At 41.6% G+C, this 23208-nt stretch overlaps 1 protein-coding gene across 3 annotated transcripts in view; it reads left to right on the forward strand.

Moving 5' to 3' along the window:
- The window catches only part of DNAJC13 (DnaJ heat shock protein family (Hsp40) member C13), a 119236-nt gene extending 112328 nt beyond the window's left edge, over positions 1–6908 (forward strand). For 2 of the 3 annotated variants that reach the window (XM_008976110.6, XM_003822516.6), the window contains one exon: positions 6051–6908. In XM_008976110.6, the coding sequence (XP_008974358.2) occupies positions 6051–6157 (107 nt within the window). In that variant the 3' untranslated portion in view covers positions 6158–6908. Of the gene's footprint in view, positions 1–5032; positions 5142–6050 lie in introns of all 3 variants that reach the window. The other variant, XR_004670727.3, reaches the window with a different exon arrangement.
- The last annotated feature ends 16300 nt before the right edge of the window (positions 6909–23208 follow it).

The following is a 23208-nucleotide window of genomic DNA, read 5'->3' on the forward strand; positions in this document are numbered from 1 at the left end:
ATATAAAAAGATGTCAGCCCTGCATTCTCTCCTAACCAAAGATGATAAACTAAGAGAAAAAATTATCACCCAGGGTTTCTAAGCCATTGTAATTGTTTTAATCTTGATTGCTAGTATAGAAGTTTATAAGATCATGAAGACTTTATCTTGAATATTCAAAATTAGAGGCTTTGGAGGAAATTTTACCTGGTTTTAATTTTAAACTTGGTGTGACACTTTTTTTTCTTCACCATAACCACTTTAATATTGACACTCCTAAAGTTGGAGCAGAGTCCTACAATTTATAAACATGCAGTGCTTTGGCTGCAGGTCATGTCCTGTTCAGAACAGTGTCATAGGTTTTTATTTTAACTTTTCCATCCCCTGTCCCTCATATCTATGGAGAAAAATACCTAGACTGTGTTCTCAGTCTGTCCCATATCTCTCTTCAGATTTGGTGTTAAAATTATAGCTTCTAAGTAGGAGTTTGTTCTTATAGGCACTAGAAAAACTTTACCTCTTTAGCCTATGTCCAAAAGTTCACATACCACATTTTCATGGCATTACATTCATTACTTTTTGTATAAGGATGGTATGATTGAAAAAAAAATCTGCCTTATTTTTATTTTATTATTTATTTTTTTGAGACAGTCTTGCTCTCTCACCCAGGCTGGAGTGCAGTGGTGCGACCTCAGCTCACTGCAACCTCTGCTCCCTGGATTCAAGTGATTCTCCTGCCTCAGCTTCCCAAGTAGCTGGGATTATAGGCTTGCACCACCACACCCAGCTAATTTTTGTAATAATAATAATAATTATTATTATTATTATAGTAGAGACGGAATTTTGCCATGTTAGCTATGCTGGTCTCAAACTCCTGACCTCAGGTGATCCACCCACCTCGGCCTTCCAAAGTGCTGGGATTACAGGCGTGAGCCACCACACCTGGCTTTTTTTTTTTTTTTTTTTGCGACAGAGTCTGGCTCTGTCACCCAGGCTGGAGTGCAATGGTGCAATCTTGGCTCACTGCAACCTCTGCCTCCCAGGTTCAAGCCATTCTCCTGCCTCAGCTTCCCAAGTACTTGGGATGATAGGCATGTACCACCATGCCCAGCTAATTTTTGTATTTTTAGTAGAGGCTGGTCTCAAACTCCTGACTTCAGGTGATCTGCCCACTTCGGCTTCCCAAAGCATTGGGATTACAGGCGTGAGCCAGCATGCCCGCCCTTTTTTTTTTTTTTTTTTTTGAGACACAGTCTTGGTCTGTTGCCCAGGCTGGAGTACTACAGCATGAGCTCAGCTCACCGCAACCTTTGCCTCCTGGGTTCAAACCATTCTCCTGCCTCAGCCTCACAAGTAGCTGAGATTACAGGTGTGCACCACCATTCCCAGCTAATTTTTGTATTTTTAGTAGAGACGGGGTTTTGCCGTGTTGGCCAGGCTAGTCTCGGACTCCTGACCTGAAATGATCCACCCGCCTCAAATGATCCACCCGCCTGGTACTCCCAAAGTCCTGGGATTACAGGTGTGAGCCACTGCACCTGGTCAGCCTTATTTTTCTTAACTAAGAGTAAATTGGCCCTGAAGAATAGTAATGTGTATATTATAAGCTTCTCTACAGGAAAGCCTCTTCTAATTCTTCTGTTCAGTCTTATCTATCATTCTTTGACTTAACTTGATGAAATAAAAAACATATGTCCTTGACTTACAGAGTGTGAACCAAAAGGTCTGTGGTTAGAATCCAGAAGAAATAGGGGTTTATCTTCAGAAACCTGGACTTCATTTGGTCCTCACCCCCATCCACATGCTTTAGTAACTATAGGGAAAAGGTATAGGCAGTAAAAAGCTTCTTGTCTGTGCCTTTCCTTTTACTTGGATCCATGCGGTGGCTTCTGAATGAGATATGAAAAGTGGCTGTGAAGGGGTTAGAAGAAGGTTAGGGAAAAAGAAAAGTTGGGGTATACAAATTTCTTTCCATCCCTGAGCCGGCTTAAGGGACAGCAAGTTCTGTACAGGTCTGGCCAAATGGGGAGATGGTATAAAACCCAACCAGGAAGGGGCATGGAGATAATGAGTCTTCCAGAAGGCCATTACTGAAGCCTGCAGACGTGTCCATGTAGAACAGTCTGGACAAGCTGTAAGCATTGTTGACCCCAGAATTGTGAAATTCTGAGCACGTTATCAATCTGGGATGCTCTTTTTTAGCGATGTCAGTTGCTTGAAATTTTTTCATCAGCTCTAGTCTGTCCTATTTGAAAGGACCAACTTGCCAGGTGCAATGGCTCATGTCTGTAATCCCAGCAATTTTGGAGGCCAAGGTGGGCAGACTGCTTGAGTCCAGGAGTTCCAGACCAGCGTGGGCAACACGGCAAGACCCCGTCTCTATAAAAAAATACAAAAATTTAGCCAGGCATGTTGGTGCATGCCTGTAGTCCCACCTACTCGGGAGGCTCTCTTGAGCCTAGGAGGTGGAGGTCACAGGTGAGCTGAGCTCTCACCACCACACTCCAGCCTGGGTAATAGAGCAAGACCTTGTCTCAAAAAAAAATGAATTAAGTTACATTAAAAATGAAAGAACTATTTCAAGAATTAAAGCTTCTAACTCTTGCTGTCTGCCTGAAATTGTAGTATATAAGATGTCAGCCCTACATCCTCTAACTACAGATGATGTAGGCAAATTAAGAGATAAATTAGGTAAATTTACTGCCAGTTGGATTGATGTGTGCTCATTGCTTGAGTTGCCAAATGTTTTTTGTGTTTGAGCTTTTCATTGATGTATTGTGTATCATGTGTTTGATAAAAGGGGCATGTAGTTCTAATAATGATAAAATCCCATGATGTGGAACTCCAGGAATTTATAGTGTTGTGTTGAATTGGAATTTCATTTAGTTAAAATGTGCCCTGTGCTACTCCCAAACTTCAGAAGATACAGATTGTACCCAGCCCCTCTGTAATCATTGAAATCAAGGTTGCTGTGACAACACACATCACCAACCCTTTCTTCTAACTGATATCTTTAGGTGAGTTTGGCAGGTTAGGTGGATTTTGTTTAGGACATGGGGAAAGATAAAGGAGTTAATTACTACTTCAAAGTAAGATAAAAATGACCAAAACTACATTTTCTTTTCTCTGGCTGCTGAGTAAATGTCATTCAGTCACATGCCCAAGATTTGGGGTAAAAATTTTAAAGTCCTAGGTAGGATTACTCAATCTTGATAAATTTAAATGAGACTGCCTATTTCCATAGGTTCTCTAGCGTGGCATATTTTGTTTTATGATAAATGCTTATTTAAAGGTGCCTCAGTGGAATTTTTCCTGTGATGCAGATAAATTGTGGTTACTCATTATCCAGGGCCCTTGATCACTTAGCCATTTATTAGGTTCTAGAACAGCTTGGTGCTGATGGTCTCAGAACCTCATAAAAAATAATTTCAGCAGTGAAAATCCTCAAATTACCTAACCTAGAAAATCAGTAGCAAAAGAAGGAACAACAGGAAAAGGAACAGAGGCCAGGGTGAAGATGCTTCTAGGAGCCAGAATTGGAGATGAACTTTTCACATATATATTTCATCATGGTAGCCAATTCAGTTTTGTGGGATTCTCTGTAAATTTTCCATCTTTTCTCATTTCTCTGAAGTCCAGCAGCCTTGTGCAATCTTGCCACATGCCCATTGCTGGCAGCCCCTGCTCTTCCCATCTTTCTCTGGAGAACACAACTGCCCTATTCTGTGCAAATGACCAGGCAGCACCTTTTAGCCCCAAGAAACCAGACACATCCTCAAGGAGAGGCCAGGGTCCTGGGGAGAGCATCTCGGATTTCATTTGTAGAACTATCCGGGAATTGATTTTGATTTGCCTTTCCTAAAGAGGCAAATGATGGTACTAAAATTTGGTTTCTTCCTTCTAAGCCCATCATTTCACCATTTAGATTTTAGCTCAGAGGTTCCCACATTTTCTCAGTTCACAGTGCCCTTAATAGCTCAGTAATTTTTTCATCCGTCCCCAAGCCAAAAGAAATACCTAATAATTTAGTTTATGAAGTAATTGCAAGACAACTTGAAAGTAGTTGTTTGTATGGTGGTCAGCAGATGGCGCTGTGTTTCAAATTTAAAATACCCAGCAGTTAGCTGGATGATGTGGCAGGCAACTGTGGTCCACATGGACAGGCCGAATCCGCTACTCAGTAGGCTGGGGTGGGAAGATCACTTGAGCCTAGGAGTTCGAGGCCTGGATAGGGGAGTTGCTTGAGCCCAGGAGTTCAAGGCAACATAGTGAGACCCCCATCTGTTAAACACACACACACACACAGGGGCAAAGGGAATAAATAAATATCCAGCAATGCCCCAGGGTGCCTCAGCACACAGTTTGAGAACTGCGTCATTAATCCACTTTCTAGATGTAGCATTCATGGTTTGGTCTTGTAACCTACTATTTTGATGGGAACCAAGTTGAGCCCACAATCAGAATTGCTCAGAAACTACACAGTCTGGAGTGTTTGAGGTCTTACTGTTAAGGGTTACATCTTTGATGACACCTACTGGATGGTTTTGCAGTAATCATGCTGCAGCCTAAAGTTCAGAGAATGAGAGGGTGGTGGGAAATGATCACAGGGTGCTGCTGTAGCTCTGAACTGCGTTGTCAGAAGGGTTTGTTGACCTGGTGGCCTTTTTCCTGAGCAGACTGTGAAAGGCCTGGCATCCTGATTGGCTCAAGGCAGGAGTTGATAGATGCAGGCTCCCACAGTACCTTAAAAAGGGGAAATATTTTTTGTAAGTTCTACAAGTACAAGGTTTTTATAAGTACAGCGTTCCAAGTACCTGGGCACTCTGGTTGGCTTCAGTTACAGCTCACACAGGCTGAGTCATCTCTGCCTATGTATCTATACAAGCCATTTCACATCCATAGTACCAATACTTTTAAGGTCAAAAACAAGATGAATCTGAATGGTGGCCTTTTTGTCCTCCACCAATCCCTGTTTCTACCTTCATCAAACTACTCTGCTGTTTGCACTTCCTCACAACTTCCCTTGCTGCTTATATTTCTTTTTTCCCCTCAGGTGTCTCTCCTTCCCTTCTAACTGGCAGCAGCCCCCTTCACCTCAGGAGCGGGCTTTAGATCCGCTCTGCCAGGCAGCTTGCTAACTTCTGTGTAGCTCTCTGAAGCAGGTAGAGAAATGTTTTGCTAAATGCATGCCGCTCCCACTGCCTTTCTAGTCCTAACCCTCAATGTTCCTTAGTTGTTTGCCTTGTTTCCTACAATTTCAGCTAAAACTATTGCTCAGTATGCAGTATTATGCTACAGTGTCCCTTGCAAGTACTTGTTAGTTTGTGCAGTGCTTCTGAGATGTAATTAAATGTTTATGCAATGTTTAAAATAAACTCTAGAGGGCTAAAGCCATTAATATGCCCATAGGACACATCTCGATAAATGCTGGCGTATATGGCATTTTCATGCAATAGAAACTGTTAGAATCAAGGGAGAAATATAAGACTAAAATATCAATACCCTTTCACATAGCATTCTTGTTTTAACCTATGACAGATGGATGTCCAGAGCCTTTTCTTTTTCAGAGTCCTTGGTTTAGCAACCCTTGTTCGTTTGGTGTTACTTGTTATAATAGCATTTCTTTGCACCAAATGAAAATAGGTTAGTTTGAGTGTTGACAGAAGTGTTTATGTTGAATTTTGTTACATATGACTTTTGGATGAGCTGAGTGTAGAGTTTCTTTTGTCTGTCTGTTTCCATTTTTTCCATTCGACATAGTTCTTTTCAGTGCTCGGAATTTTTTGAAAGATTGAATTTCCCAAATGTAAGAAAGAAAATTTTATCCATATTTCTACACCAGTGTTACTGTCCAGCATACATTTTGAAATGATTTCTAGTCTATAGTGTAGGCAAACATGAAAATGGTACTATGTAGCTGTTTATTAAGGTATAGATGTAATTTAGGTAATTGAAATAGATGATTAGTTTTGTGTGATGGAGTGCCTGAGCAGGTTCTGACATTTTTATAAAGGTCAATGTTTTCACTTGACTGCTTTCTAGAGGTGTGTGTTTACCTTTCTCTCTTGCAGGACCTGGAGTTGCTGGCTACCTTACTGCAGGTACATCTACATCAGTCATGTCTAACCTGCCACCTCCTGTAGACCATGAGGCAGGTGACCTTGGCTATCAGACTTGAAATATTCACGAGAGACAATAAACGCTGAAAGGCCAGTGCCAAGTCCACATTCCTCCAGCTGATACGTTGAAGCAAACTCTTACTGCCTTTCTCCTGGTTTCATGACAGTGTTATTCCTTTTTCTATAAATATATTTTTAGGAAAAAAGTCAGTGATCCTAATTGTATCACATTATAAGAAAGCACTCTGTGGATCAACATAAGTGGGTACACAAGAATTTTTTTTTTCTTGGTGTATGTAAGCACATTTGTTCCTTTATATCTGTTTACAAAACTGTGAATCAAAAAGACAAAACTTTCTTCCTAGTTTTTGTAATTTTTTTTTTTTGAACTAGCATGACTGTAGGGTTGAGCTACAGTCAACAAAAATTGGGCTAAGTCACTTTTCCCCAGGAAAGAATATTTCCCTCTCCTGCATCAAGTCTGCGTGGCCATCCTCCCCCCACCATCCAAGACTATTAGGTTTTGTCCCTGCACCCTTCACTGGCATCCTCAATCATTAACCTTCTGAAAGCTCACAGTACACATTAGTATGTATAACTGGCTTTACCAAATTGAATGAAAAGGAGCTTGTGCAAAAAAATTTAAAAATGGATGTCAAGATGTTATGTAAGAGATGAGTGTAATTGTGAAATGTTCTATACACTATCAAATATATAAAGCTTTCTATATTGAATGTACATTATACAGATCATTCATATGTGTACATAAAATTTTAAAAATAAAGGGAATTGACTGCTTTGTTAATGAGATATATTTGTTCTAGTTTAATCTTTCCGTTTGAAGACCTCATATATCTTTATTTCTAAGACAGATGTAGTATTAAACAGACTTTATCTTACATTCGTAACTCTTCATATAGATGGCTGCATTCACATAATCTAATCATTCCTGACTTTAATATTTCAGCCACATCTAAGTTTCCAGACACAGCATCTCATTTATTTTTCATACAACATTCAGGAATGGGTCAGGCTGTTAATAATATGTGACATTAATTCTACTATTTTTAAGAAGAGAAAATTAAATAGCCAGAAGATTTTTCAAGTAACAAATCTCAGCACATAGATTTTCTAGTGTGACCACAAACTACAAGAAAATATAAACGTGGAGAATATAAACAAACAGTTCTTAAAGAATGGGGAAATACCCACACTTCCAAGTTTCCTTTCAAAGCAAGAACCAAGTTTATTCCACAGTTGGTGGTAAGAACAGCCAAAATGGAAACTTACTCGTATTCCAAATCACTAATTCAAACTTCTGCATCAAGTTTATCATCTCTCACATAGAGTAATATGTTAATGGAAGTATTTTAATATGTAACTAGGGTTTTAGTTTCTAGACAATAGTTGGGTATAAAAATGTGTTCACTAAAAAATTATAACAGCTAAATTGGGATTAGGTATTTAGGAGAGCATAAATCAACATAGCAATGTTTTCTTTTAAATACTAAGAATATAAGTATTGTGAATACAATAGTTAAAGGCCCGTTAAATTAGTCTACAATCATTGATGTTTAGATGCCAACAATAGTTAACCTTTATTGAATATTTACTGTCTGCCAAGTATTGCATAACCTCATTTAATCCTCAGAACAAACCTGTGGGCCAGTTAATCCTCAGAGCAAACCTGTTGACCTGTTGACCTGACAGAATTCCCATCTTCCAGGTGAAGAACATGAGGTTCAGATAAGTAAAGCAGCTTACTAAAAGTCACACAACTAGTAAGTAACAGAGTAAGAAATCAAAACTCTTATGTGACACTGAGGTCTGTATTCTGAGCCATAATATGAAGACAACAGCAATGTCAGGCAAGTGTCTGTGATGGGGAAAGCTGAGTTTTGATCTTTGAGGGTGGAGGCTTTATCTGAGATTTAAGCATGAAGTCGTTTGCCTCAGTCCTGAGTTATAAAAGACAGCTTGAGCAGGGTAACAGGAAAGTATATATAGGACACCTGGAGGGGTGGGGGTTGTCTGGTATGGCTGGGGGATAAGGGTCCAGAGAGAACCCAGCCTGAGACCCAGGGAGGAGCCAGCTGGACGGTGTCCTAAGTGCCAAGCTGACGCATTAACATCAAACCTAATAGTGATTCAGGAATGAGATCTGTATTTTAAAATAAACAGCAGTGTGGAATGATCACTTTGGTGCGTTTGTTGGGAGAGGGGCTGTTTAGAGGTAGCAAAACTCAGAGATACACTCTAGTAACCCACAGTCCATCTAAGGAGCAGTGCAGAGGCAGAACACTGGAGATGGGCAAGAGACCATGCCGGACCCTCGTCCGTCCACCGAGGATCATCACCAGATGCTCAGCTCAAGAATCCCTTTCAGTCTAGAACTTCTGTGATCCTTCTCATGCTTAAATTGTTCATTATATGATGAATATTGTGTAAAGAAGCTTTATTAGGATTTTGAGAAGAGCACTGTGAAAAAAAAATTGCAGATAAACTTTCTTGCAACCTACTCTGACTAGGAATTTAACTGCCTACTTGAGTTTTTGGGAATGCATGGCCCTCCTTTTACTGGCCAGTGGCAGTGTGACCAAGGAAGGCAGACTTCTTTGTTTCCTTATCTATAAGGTTAATTCTGAGCCCATTCCTCAAAGGGGTGTTATGAGAGTTAAATAGGGGTGTTATAAGGCCAAAAAAATCAAATTCATTCCCCTTGCAATAAGATAAAAACCAGTGGTTATGAGGAATTGGATGTATGTGCTTTCTGTCCAATGAGTTATTAATTAGGTATTCTTTTAAAAGACTGAACTCCTTTTGCAGTATGTAGTTGCATGGTCACATGTGTGCTCATGCCACTTTTGTGATGGGAGAGGGGAGGACAAGGACTTCGGGGAAGTTAGTCATGGGACTAAATGGTTGTGTCTTCCCCCAAAATTCATAGGGTGCGACCCTAACCCCCAGTGGTATTTGGAGATGGGGCCTCAGGGAGGTAATTAATTAGTGTTAGATGAGGTCATGAAGGTAGTGCCCTCGTAATGGGGATAATACTTTAGACACCAGAGAGCCTACCTGTACCCCCAAATTCCCCCACCACCTCCTTTCCCAACACCTGACATTCTGCACCAAGAGGTCACGTAAGCACACTGGGAGCCACGTACAAGCCAAGAGTAGAGGCCTCAGAATGAAACCTAACTTGCTGGCACATTGATCTTAAACTTCCCAGCCTCCAGAACTGTGAGAAATAAATTTGTTGTTTAAGCCACCAGTCTATGGTATTTTGTTATGACAGTCCAAGCAGACTAATACATAGTGTTCGCTGGAGCACCAGTAGCAAGAAGAGAGTTTGCTCATAGATTGGTAGGACAAAGGGCTGGTTAGAGCCAGAGCCACCTCAGCCTTGATGGGACTTGGTATAAATTCAGCTCAAGCACCTTCAGAAACAACTGACAGCCTGTCCTGAAGCTGGGGAGGCAGACCCCTAAGGCTGGCCCACAGCACACACCAAAACTTGGAATGCCCACTAAGTTAGAACTAGGTGACTGCCTGGCTCCTGGGAGTGTTTCCAGTTTTTTGTTTGTTTGTTTTTGAGTACATGTTAAGTTTTGAGTATCCAAGTTATATCAGAAATCACTGCTGGATGCCCAAGATAGTGATTCCATCCTCATATTAACCCCAAATGTTTGTGTGGATTTTGGTTGAATTCAGTGTTTAACTCATTATCTCGTGTCACCCAGTCTGTTTAAATTAGGGCAGGAGAATGGAAGTAAGGTATCTTGGAGCTGGTATGGACCGAGTTGGGGCCACCTGGGCTGTGGTTCTGGCCTCCACCAAGTGACCTTGGAACTGTCACCAATAAGTGGGGGTCATTAATGTCTCCTTTGTGGGGATGTTCGGGAGATCAGGAATAATAGATGTAAACACCTAATAGGGTGTCAACCTTGTAGACAGGAGCGTCTAGGAATGAGGAGCTGGGCTTGGTGATGTTGTGTCAAGGAAGAACACTGGCTTGTCAGGCAGATTCTGCCCTGCTTAGGTTTCTGACATTGGGCGTTAATTTCATCTATAAAATGCCTGATCTGGTCAGGAAATCTTACTTTGGTAAGATGTTAATCTGTTGAAATACGTGTAAAACCTTTATGCAAAAATGCCCAAAAGCGCATATTTTAAAAATATCCGAAAACTCAGTCCCATTCTCGCCCCAGTTAAAAACCTCAGAACTAGATCACTTCCCAGAATTATTGTTTCCCATAGATGATTTTTTGTGAAATAAATTATTTAACTCCTCTATTGTAGTGGAAACTTCAGGCATTTCTCCTGTCATCAATGCTTTCCCATTACTAGTTGTTACTCCATGTGTTGTTTAATATGTTATTTAGCATTTAAAGCAAAGAACTTCACATCTGGATTATTGACCACTAATTTCTAAACTTAAGGAGTAAAAGGTGGGCGAGGTTACTGTGGGTTCCAGGGCCCCAAGAATACAGGAAATAGGGTGGCCAGTTTAAAACGTTTGTTTTGCCATCAAGCTTATGAAAGAAGATCTGTACATTTCCATCATTTTTACAAATCCCCAATTTAGGGAAATAACTTTGTAAGAGAAGAGAAAGACCCAGAGCTGTTCATGAAAACTCTGTTATTTACACAAATAAGAATGTTCCTGCTTAAATTTTTTAACATTGAAAAGGAATATGGTTTATAAGTTATGCAGTTATGTATGAAGACTTTTCAGCTATTGTCCAATGGCAGTAGATAAAAAAACCTAAGGTCTACAAAGAACATTGGCCTCATTCCCTGACCCCTAACCAATGTCCGTGAGCAGGAAAAGAGGAACCTCATGCCCTCAGTCTCTATTTCAGGGAAAAGTTTACGAAGATGTGGCTTGAGTCAATGAAAGAATGAGTCATTTGTCTTCAAAAGGAAAGGTCATATGGAGGTAATTCTACAAATATTTAGCTATGCATAAGTTCAGGAAAGTCATTTCAGTTACTTAAGCTCAAACCCCAATCTCGCATTTTAGTATTTTACACAACTCAAAATAGCCTTTCGTATGTATGTATCAGGTTTCCCAGCATTCCAAAGCAGGAAGTGGAACATTTTTCCCAGCTTTAAAGGTAAGAGCTGACCTGAGGACAATCCTGTCAGCCCTAAAATGATCAAGGTGAATTCAGAATAAGCAAATCTAGAGTTTGGAGCAGAAAACTTTATCAACTGATACAACAGCTGGATGATAGCACACCCTTCCAGTGGCAGGGACTTGCCTAAAGCAACTGAGCATTGTGGAGAGCCTTTGAAGGCAGCCCTTAGTGTGAATGCTGACAGGTGTATGCCTCCAGGTATGACAGTAGAAGCAGAAAAGAGGCCAAAACAGGAAGAAAAAAAGGAAATTTTGGAGGACACTAGGAAGAAGAAAACATTGGAAAAGAAAGCTGTATAATCATACCCTCAGAGATAAGCATTGCATCTACAAAACAGGATGCCACTTTGAAAAAAAATTTTTTTCCACAGAAAATCAGGCCTTAAAATTTTTTTAATAAAAATAGAAGAAAAACAATAGAAGACATTGACAGAGAAAGTTGAGGAAATCTTGTTAAGAAGCAGAGTAAGATGGAAAAGTAGACAAAAGAGACCCAGTTTAGGGAGCCCATTATCCAAAAAATTTAGATCCCAAAAGAAATACTAGTTTTGAAAAGGGGCTGAGAACAAAATAAAAAATTGAAGCACTTTCCCAGTAAGGAAGACTATGCCACTGAAGAGGCCAAAGGAACTTCTCCTTCACCCTCTGAAAGGTCTGCTGAAAAATCAACTTGCAAAATGCAGAATAATTGGAGAAAAGGCATACAAATTTATTTAATGAGTACACACAGGAGCCTTCAGAATGAAAGCCCAAAGATCCTAGGGAAATTGTTCACTTTGATGCTTAGGTTCAACAAAATATTGACAGCCATACTTTGATTGGCTGTGTTTATGATTGGACAAAAGGGTAAGATCAAATGCTAAGGGACTGCGTGGGGAAACCCAGCAAGGTCTGTTTAGACTCTTCTTGGCCTATCCGAGCATGCAGTCCTTCCTTCTGGGTATGGGGCGGGTCTTTCTCTGGAATAGGGGTCCTCTGAGCTATAGTCCAACAAGGTAAGTCAGATCATTTCTTTGTGGCCAGTTTTTACATAGAAAGGTGGAGGGAAAGGGTAATAACTTTAGGTTTTATGGCTGGCTTTGGGGAAAAGAGGTTCTGGTTTCTGACCCACCTTGGGGAAGAGAGATTCTAGTTTCTGTGGCTAGCCTTGGGAGAGAATGGAACTAAGCGACAGGAGGGTAGGAGAAGATCAGAAAAACTTCTGGTTCTGAGGCTGCTTCTGAGGCCTTCATTCTGGGGCTTGTTTTATGAGTCCCAATGTCAGAGGTGTTTGAACCAGAGTGACTCCACCTTGAATAGGGGCTGGGTAATATAAGGCTGAGACCTGCTGGGCTGCATCCCTGGGAGGTTAGGCATTCTCAGGCACAGGATAAGACAGGAGGACAACAGGACTGGTATCACAGATACAGGTCATAAAGACCCTGCTAATAAACAGGATGTAGTAAAGAAGCCGCCAAAACCCACCAAAACCAAGATGGCAATGAAAGTGACCTCTGGTGGTCCTCACTGCTCATTATACACTATAATATATTAGCATCGCAAATCATTCCCACCAGCACCATGACAGTTTACAAATACCATGGCAACATCCAGAAGTTACCCTATATTGTCTAAAAAGGGAATTTTCTGGAAAACTCACGAATAATCCACCCCTTGTTTAGCGTATGATCAAGAAATAACCATGAAAATAGCTGGCCAGGCACGGTGGCTCATTCCTGTAATCCCAGTACTTTGGGAGGCTGAGGTGGGTGGATCACAAGGTCAGGAGTTCAAGACCACCCTGGCCAAGATGGCAAAACCCCGTCTCTACTAAAAATACAAACAAAAAGTAGCTGGGCGTGGTGGTGTGCACCTGTAATCCCAGCTACTCAGGAGGCTAAGGCGGGAGCATCACTTGAACCTGGGCGGTAGAGGTTGCAGTGAGCCAAGATCACGCCACTGCACTCCAGCCTGGGCCACAGAGCAAGACTACGTCTCAAAAAAAAAAAAAAAAAAAAAATAGCCAACCAGCAGCCCTCAGGGCTACTCTGTCTATGGAGTAGCCATTCTTTTGTTTCTTCTCTAATAAACTAGCTTTCACTTTATGGACTTATCCTGAATTATTTCTTGTGTGAGATCCAAGAACCGTCTCTTGGGGTCTGGATCAGGACCTCTTTCCAGTAACACCAACACCACCGAGTGCCAGCCCAATAAATGAAAATCAACCCTTACAAATACACATAATTGTGAAATTTTACCATATGAAAACAAAAAGATCCTATAACCCTCCAGGGTGTGGCAGGAGAAGAGGGAACCATTTCTTAGAAAGGAACGAGAATAAGAATAGCACTGGATTGCTCAATAACACTGAAAGAAATTAAGGGAGTGATGCCTTAAAAAATCTCAACCCAGGATTCTATATCCAGTGAAACTACTGATTGAGGGGACAGAATTAAGACAACAAGGTCTCAAATTTACCTCCCATTAATTCTTTTGTAAGAAGCTCCAGAAAGATGTTCTGTACTAAAGCAGGGGGTACCCAAAAAAGTGTGGGGGACAAGATGTAAACTTGCCTGTCACCCTCTGAAGGTTCACTGAAAATCAGCTGACATAAGGCAGATGAATAGGAGAAAAAGCATACAAATGTATTAACGTGTACCTGTGGTCCCAGCTACTCGGGAAGCTGAGGTGGAGGATCACTTGAGCCTGCAGTTTGAGGCTGCAGTTTGAGCTATGATCATGCCACTCTACTCCAGCCTGAGCAACAGGCAAGACTTGATCTAAAAAAAAAAAAAAAAAAAAAAAACAGACTTTACAGGGTATGTCAAAGAAGTATATTTGGGGGTGAAATATTTTGGTTTTCTTCAAAAGAATGGTGGAATTCTTCAAATGATATTGAAAAGACATTTCAAATTAAGACAACAGGTTGCAGCTAACTTAGACAACTACCTATCCAGACTTGAACAGGTTAGAGGCTCTGGGAACAAATTCTTCAAGAAGATGAAATTGATAGGCAATATATGTATTTGAACATATTGAGAGAAAAGAAATTGATGTATCTGGAAGAAGAGTTTGGAATAGCTGGGCAACAAAATAATCATAGCACATCTTCTAAACTGAGAAATCAATAGATGACTAGACTACATATGACAGTAGTATTTCATCAAGCTCAAATTCTCTTGTCATTATTGTTAGGTGACATACTACCTGCAGCTAACTCAGTTCAGAAACAGAAGGAGAGAGAAAGCAGGTGTGAATCTAGATAAGGATATACAGGTGTTCACTATATTCTTCCTCTAACTGAAGGTTTAAGTAAAATAAACCATTGAGAGGTGAGAGTATTATAACTGTATTATTTCAAGACATGGAAGTAGATCTCCATGCTTATCAGTTAGCTTAAATTGTTTTGTTTATTTAATTTTGAGGTGGGGTCTCATTATGTTATGCAGACTAGGCTCAAGCAATTCTTCCACCTCAGCCTCCAGAGTAGCTGGGACTGTTACCAGAAAAGGGGTTTTGTCCCAGGGCCCAAGAGTGGGTTCTCAGATCTTGCATGGGAAAGAATTCAGGGCCAGTCACATAGTAAAGTTAAAATAGTTTATTAGAAACTACTCTATGACAGAGTAGGGTGTCCTCAGAAAGCAAGACGAAGAATGCCCCTACCTTAACCCATTTATGCCTCAGGTTGCAATTTTTTGAATTTTTGCAATCAGACCTTGGCGATGACCTTGAGCAGTAGGATATAAATAACTCTCGCATGCTTAGGGTTCCAATAATGGAACATTAGGTATAAATGGATTTAAACAAGAATGCTTGCTTATATAGGAATATTAGGCCTATAGTGCAGTTTATTATAAAGGCTTGTGACAGGCTGTTAGTATGGTTATTCTCTTGTGTAACTTCTGATCTTGGCAAGAATTTATGAGTGTACTATTATCTTTAGAGGAAAACATATTTTTTAAACTAAGAATGCCTTTTTCCACTAACTTCTTTCCTCAACCATAAACATCTTGTGATTAAGAGTGCCTAACTTCCTGGGAATGTAATGCATCAGGTCTTGCTTTATCCAGCCTTTATTCAAGATAGAGTCACTCTGGTTGGGATGCCTCTGACAGAGCTATAGGTGCCCAGCTATACTAAATGTTTTTAAGTAGTTGCTCATGGGAATGAGAAATTAGCATGTTGGGATGGTGAGAGGAAGAACCACTGATGATTTTCATAACTATCTTTGGACAGTAATTTGATGGTTGAACTCTGAAATATATACCTTTGATTAAAAATAAAAACTAAACTATAAAAAAAATTAAGGAGAAATTAAAAATCAGTAAAACCAAAACAAAAATTAGCAGCTTTTGTACATGCAATGCAAACAATGTGTGGTAAATATAATAGAAAAAAAAGGCAATATTCAATCGGTTAAAAAAAAAATTCGGAAACAATTTTTTTTTAACCAATTGAATGTTGCCTTTCCAAAACTACCTATGGCCTGCCTCACCTCCATCCTGTGCCTATAAAGACCCCAGACTCAGTTGGTAGAGGAGAGGTGGCTTGATTTTAGTGAGGTGGCTTCACTTCAGTGAGGCAGCTTGACATCAGAGAGACAGCCTGACTTCAGAGAAGAGCTGGCCAGACTTTGGGGAAGAGATGCTGGATTTCAGGGGAAGACTACCTGCCCATCCCATCCCCTCTTCAGCTCCCCCTCTCTGCTGAGAGCCATTTCCATCTCTCTTAATAAAATTGTCTGCCTTCACCATCCTTCAAGTGTTCATGCAACTTCATTCTTGGACACTGGACAAGAGCTTGGGACCCACCAAACTGCAGGGACCCACAAAAAGGCTGTCACACCAATGGAGGAAGTAGACTGCCAAGGTCAACAGGTTTATGTTGATCAGCCTGAGAACCAGCAGCCATGACCACATGTGTAAGCAGGCTGTGAAAGGAGCTCATTTGCTCCTCTGGGGAAGGGGAGCTTACTTTTCCACACAGGGACCATCCACATCTGATGAGCAGGCCATCCCTCCAGCCTTACATCATGGCTGAGTTCCTGAACAGCAGAAAGTTCGTTTGGCCTTTTTGTGGACAGAGATGGGAGTTACAATGGTCTAAACTGAATGAAATGCAGCAAGTAAGCCCTTCCGGGACCATTTCCCCTGAAGCTAAAAACCTTATTATGAACAATTTTCCAGAGGGTAGCTTGGGAAAGAATAATGATTACCAGTTTGAATTTTTTTTTTTTTTTTTTTGAGACAGGATCTCACTCCTGTCACCTAGGCTGGAGTGCAGTGACGTGATCACAGCTCACTGCAGCCTTGACTTCCCAGGCTCAGGTGATCCTCCCACTGCAGCCTCCTGAGTAGCTGGGACTACAGGCATGTGCCACCACAACTGGCTAATTTTTTATATTTTTAGTAGATATAGGGTTTCACCATGTTGTCCAGGCTGGTCTTGAACTCCTGGGCTCAAGCAATCTGCCTGCCTCAGCCTCCTAAAGTGCTGGGATTACAGGTGTGAGCCACTGCACCCAGCCCGGTTTTGAATTTTATAAAAAATGTTTTCTCCATTTCCCATGACAAGTTCATTCTGAATCCCACTGAATTGGGAAGAGTCTTTGGCTCATAAATCAACTATGTAATCTCAAGAGATTTGAATTCACACACACACTTCAATTCCTGTGTATTGCTATGCATTGGAGACAACCTTTTTTGGCAGTCAGAAAACCTAAACACCTTGCACAAATACCAATTTTCCTTCAAATGATCTTTAGTAATATCTGTATTACAGGATCTTTGGTAAAGTAGAAGCTCTTAGCAATTCCTTTTCATGCTAGGTTTGAATTTTATTTTTTTTGTTTAATACATGAGATGGACTAGAGTCAACTTTGCCCTTGCCGGTGGAGGGCAGCCACCCCATGCAAGGAGGCAAGGGGCCAACTGAGCTGTTAATACACAGCCGTCCATGGACAGCAGAACTAAAGGAGCATTGTTACACCCACTCTGGGGCCTCAAGGTCACAGGCAGCCCCCTACAACCTGGGCACCGCTGCACGGAGCTTTCTCCTGCTGGTGTCTGGAGTGACCAGCTGGGTCCTGCACTCACTCACTTGCACCTGATCTGGCTGTAGGCCCCACCCAGAGCTTGTTCCTAGGTCAGTGCCCGGAGTAGCCAGTCAGATCCTGCACTTGCTCACTCACATGATCCCTCCTGCAAGGGGTTGAGCATGATGGGTGGAGTAAATGTTCACCCTTGTCACAAGTTCAATGAAGGGGCCGAGAAAAATTATGCACTATTGCCATGCCAGTGCTATGAGCATTGTACTTGTCACATCTCTCTTACCACACTAGTTCTAATTTATTGTATTCTGTTACTTCTACATCTTCAATATCTCTAACAATCTATGTCTGGTACACCTACTGTCATGTGGGCCTCTAACATGTCTTCCATGGGTCAATGCAACAGGATCCTGACTGGTCTTCCTGCTTCTGATATAGGCTGAATCCAACCCCTTCTTCATGGAGTAGTATTTCTACTGCCCATCAGTGATTCCACTGCTCTTAGGACCAAGTCCAATGCCTCATCTTGGATTGTGAGGCCCTTTGTGATCTGGCCCCTTCTTTGTCTGGCATCATCTCTCCATAACAGGAAACAGTAACCTTTACCAATTGACATTAAGAAAGCCACAGGTTGTGTCTGAGTCTGTGCTGTGTGGGCTAGTTTCCAAAATTACGATGAGTAATTTCAGTTTCAGGCCAGTCTTCCCTGACCTCAAAATATTTCCAGAAGGCCAGCTTCTCAGCCATTTGGGGCTGTGGGACTGGAGTTCCCAAATAAAGAGAAATGCCACCTATTGTATTTTCCTACTTCTTGCTTCTAAGCTCTTTTGTTGAAGTTGCTTCAGACTCATCATGCACACTGTCCTCAGTGGCAATGGCTCTTAAATAAAACAGAATTTGCCAGTGTTTCTCTTTTGTTTTCTATGTAAAAACCAGCTTATTTTCTCAAGGTTTTGTGGTTGACGAAAATCCTGCTCTATCTAGTAGGAAAGGGTGGGGTTATTAGATTAAGTAAGTTGTCAGTTGAATGAACTATCTACTCCTTAGGACAAGGACACTAGGGACCTTGTCACATGTGCATCCTCCACAAGCATCCGTAAGGACCCCTTGAATTGTTCAGAATTGCATGTGTTCTCTGTCTCCTCTAAAATTAATCTGGTGTTCTTTCAAGTCAAATTGATCTAGTGTTGTGTTGCTTCGACTAGATATAAATAAGAAATCCTTTTGATTTGATACACTCTGAAGTGTTTGGAGAGCGAAGACACCACTGAACAGGAAGGAAGTATTTTAAGCCCCTCAGCCTACGTGCTCCACATCTGGGAAAATATTACGCTGTGAGTGGCTGTTTCTTCCTCATTTCTTATCTTCTAGATGTTGTTTGTCTCAAACTTTGCCAGCAAAAGGAAGGTTAAAAATAGAATAAAGAAAATTCCCTTAGCATGCGAAGATCACAACATATTATGGATTTGCCTGCTAAATTATTTATTCCTTTAAGATTAAATCAGTCCAGCTGTCTTAGAGGGCTGGAAGAAGACCTCTTGCAGAAAGGTTTCAACTGGATTTAGAATTTAGAATCTGACTTCAACCAGTGGAGGAGGTAAACTGCCAAGGTCAACAGATCTGTGTTGATCAGCCTGAGAACCAGCAGCCATGACCACATGTGAGAGCAGACTGTGAAAGGAGCACATTTGCTCCTCTCAAGAAGGGGAGGTTACTCTTCCACACAGGGGCCATCTACATCTGATGAGCGGGCTATCCCTCCAGCCTTACATCATGGCTGAGTTCCTTAATAACAGAAAGTTTGTTTGGCATTTTGTGGACAGAGATGGGAATTATGATGGTCTAAACTGAATGAAATGCAGCAAGTAAGCCCTTTCAGGACCATTTCCCCTGAAGCCAAAAAGCGTATTCTGAACAATTTTCCAGAGGGTAGCTTGGGAAAGAATAATGATTACCATTTTGAATTTTTTCTTTTTTTTGGAGACAGGATCTCACTCTTTTTGCCCAGGCTGGAGTGCAGTGATGTGATCACATGTGGCTCACTGCAGCCTCGACTTCCAAGGCTCAGGTGATCCTCCCACCACAGCCTCCTGAGTAGGTGGGACTACAGGCATGTGTCACCACAACTGGCTAATTTTTTGTGTTTTTAGCAGCTACGGGGTTTCACCATGTTGCACAGGCTGGTCTTGAACTCTTGGGCTCAAGCGATCTGCCTGTGTCAGCCTCCTGAAATGCTGGGATTACAGCTGTGAGCCATTGTGCCCAGTCCAGTTTTGAATTTTATAAAAAATGTTTTCTCCATTTCTCACAACAAGATCATTCTGAATCCCACTAAGCTGGGAAGAGTCTTTGGCTCATAAGTCAACTGTGTAATCTTAAGAGATTTGAGTTCACATACACTTCAATTCCTATGTATTGCTGTATATTGGAGCCAACCTTTTTTGGCAGTCAGAAAACCTAACCAGCCTGCACAAATAACAATTTTCCCTCAGATTATCTTCATTTTTATTTATTTATTTATTTTTAGATGGAGTCTCACTCTGTTGCCAGGCTGGAGTGCAGTGGCACGATCTTGGCTTACTACAACCTCCGCCTCCTGGGTTTAAACGATTCTCCTGCCTCAGCCTCCCGAGTAGCTGGGATTACAATATCACAGGATTGTTGGTAAACTAGAAACACTTAGCAATTCCTTTTCATGCTAGGTTTTTTCTTTCCTTAAATACAGGAGATGGACTACAGTCAACTTTTTCCTTCACCAAACAAGATATATAAAATCACTATTGTGAATGGAAAATAAATTTTGGGACCCCCAAATCACTAAGCCAAACGGGAAAGTCAAGCTGAGACTTTTGCTTAGTGCAAACCTGCTTCCCATTCTATTCCTTAAAAAGATAGCTACTAAGACAAAAAAGCTATGTACCTCCCTCACAATTTGTCCACAGGAAAATTCCTTGTGGACAAAGGACAGACAGAATTCAAAGTCATCCCTCTGCTCATTGAGATAAGTGCATATCTGATTGCTTACTTTGGAAAGGCTAACCAGAAACTCAAAAGAATGCAACTGTTTGTTTCTTATCTATTTATAACCTGGAAGCCCCCTCCCCGCTTCAAGTTGTCCCACCTTTCTGGACTGAACCAATGTACATCTTACATATATTGATTGATATCTCATGTCCCCCTAAAATGTATAAAACCAAACTGTGCCCCAACCACCTTGGGCACATGTTGTCAGGACCTCCCGAGGCTGTGTCACAGGCATGTCCTTAACCTTGGCAAAAAACAAAACAAAACAAAACTTTCTAAATTGACTGAGACTTGTCTCAGGTATTTGGGGTTCACACTATGCTCCCTTAATTATCATAGTGGACAATTGTTTGGGGCTGCTCAGCATCCATCTCTATTTCTAATAATGTCCCAAGTCTTTTTCTCCCCACTGAGTGTGAGTTTGGTGAGAGGGTGACCTCTGAAACTGTGAGGACCAAGGGGCTACAGCTGAGTGGCCCAATACAGTAGCCACTAGCCACACATGACTACTGAGCACTGAAATCGGGCTAATGTGATTGAATTTTTTTAAAAAAAATTATTTATTTTGAGAAAAAGTCTGGCTCTGTCACCCAGGCTAGAGTGCAGTGGCACTATCTCGGCTCACTGCAACCTCTGCCGCCTGGGCTCAGGTGATGCTCCCACTGCAGCCTCCTGAGTAGCTGGGACTATAGGGGTGCACAACCACGCCAGGCTGATTTTTGTATCTTTTGTAGAGATGGGATTTGGCCATGTTGCCCAGGCTGGTCTCAAATTCCTAGGCTCAGGTGATCCACCCACCTCCGCCTCCCAAAGTGCTGGGATTATAGGCGTGAGCCACTGCACCTGGCCCTGAATTTTTTATTTAACTTTAAATGAATTAAATTTAAAAACTGAGTTTAGTTTTTTGAAAACTGTGAAGTATCTTTAGAACAAGTTGGGCATGTGAACCTACTTTTTTAACTGTACATTTTATGAAGCTTACTTATATACAGTTAACTTTTGGCAGATCAAGTATTTCCACTGAAACTTTAGCTTCCAAGTTGAAATGTGCTATAAATATAAAATATATTGGGATTTTGCAGCAAAAGTGTAAAATAGCTTACTGATAATTTTTCCTATATTGATTACATGTAGAAATGATAATATTTGGATATATTAGGTTAAATAAAATTAATTTCATGTTTTTTAATGTGGCACTGTAAAATTTTAAATTACATACATACCTTATATTTCTATTGGTAGCACTGGAAGCACTCTCCTCTTCCTGCACAGCACAGAGGGCAGGCCTGCAGACTGAGCTTTGTCAACCATGTGCACCTCAGAGCCAAAGCAAGGCAAGGGCAGAGAGATCTGGTGGACAAGGTGAGATGGAGATCACCAATGCAGGGGTGTCTCTCCCATCGGCCAGGTCAGGCTGCTCTGGTCCCAGCTGCAAAGACCTGCTTCCTTCTCTGCCTGTGTCTTGGTGGGATATTCCAGAATTCTTTAGTCTTCCCTTCCCACACTAATGCAACAGATTTCTTTTTGCTCACATTAGCCAGTCTTTTCCTAGTGTTTGCAGCCAAGAACGCCGACATAATCAAGACTTGTCAGGAAGCGAGGCTCTCTCTCCCCTGACCATCAATTCACTAGAATCCCAGGTGAACCTTGTTATTACTAAATAATCACCAGGGCTGGGGCTGAGGCAGCTGTATCTATAGCAAGCTGCTCAGGTGATTCTGATGCTCAGCCAGGGTAAGAACCACTGCTTTAAGTTTTTTGTTTTTTGTTTTTTGTTTTTTTTGAGACAGTCTCACTCTGTCACCCAGGCTAGAGTGCAGTGACGCAATCTTGGCTCACTGCAACCTCCGCCTCCTGGGTTCAAGTGATTCTCCTGCCTCAGTCTCCTGAGTAGCTGGGACTACAGGCGCCCGCCACTACACCGGCTAATTTTTGTATTTTTAGTAGAGACGGGGGTTTCGCCATGTTGGCTAGGCTGGTCTCAAACTCCTGACCTCAGGTGATCCACCCACTTCGGCCTCCCTTAGTGCTGGGATTACAGGCATGAGCCACCACACCCGGCCCTAAGTTTTCTTTTTAAGTGTCTGCATGGCAAGTGAGGGAACATGAGCCTATGCTACTACACTTCTCACATGGAGGTTAATCAAACATCCTGCGTTCCCTGCCCTTCTGCAGCTGGCATGCATTCACACATTCAACAAATATTTATTGAGGACCTATTGTGCATGCTCCAGGCATTGCTCCAGCTTCTAGGGATGCAGCAGTGAGCAAAACAGACAAGAACCCTTCTCTGCTAAAACATACTTTCTAGCAGGGGGAGAGGAAGAGATAATATGCAAAAGAAAAGAGAAAAATACATAGTATGTCACACGATGAAAAGTTCTAAGAAGAAAACCAAAGCAGGGAAAAAGAGCGTTGTGTATGTGTGTTGGGAGGGTATAGAAATTTAGATGGGGTGGTTACAGAAGGAATCCCTGGGAGGTTACATTTGCAGGAAAGGAGCAAGCCTTGAGGACATGCAGTGGGGGGAGAGTTTTCTAGGCAAACAGAAAGGCAAGTGCAAAGACCCTGAAGTAGGAATATATCTGGGATACTGGAGGAATAGCAGAAGGCCAATGTGTTGCGTGGAGAGAGTAAGGAAACAGAGCAGTAGAAACTGAAGTCAGAGAGGTAAGGGTCGTGGAGGGAGGGGGTGTCTGCACCCACTTAAGAAAATGAAACAAAAGGCTCCTCATCGAGGTGATTAGCCATCAGATGAAGGAAGACTGGGGAAAATACCTTCTGGAGATCCTATCCATGCAACTGCTCTCCATTTCACCTGTACTTATTTAGGGTGTCCTAGGAGTGATGCGCCTCTCCAGGATAAATTGTTACACTTTACTTGGCCATATAATTTGGGGGTGAAGGTAAGGCAGAGA

Source organism: Pan paniscus, chromosome 2 (assembly GCF_029289425.2).
Source record: "Pan paniscus chromosome 2, NHGRI_mPanPan1-v2.0_pri, whole genome shotgun sequence".
Lineage (NCBI taxonomy): Eukaryota > Metazoa > Chordata > Mammalia > Primates > Hominidae > Pan > Pan paniscus.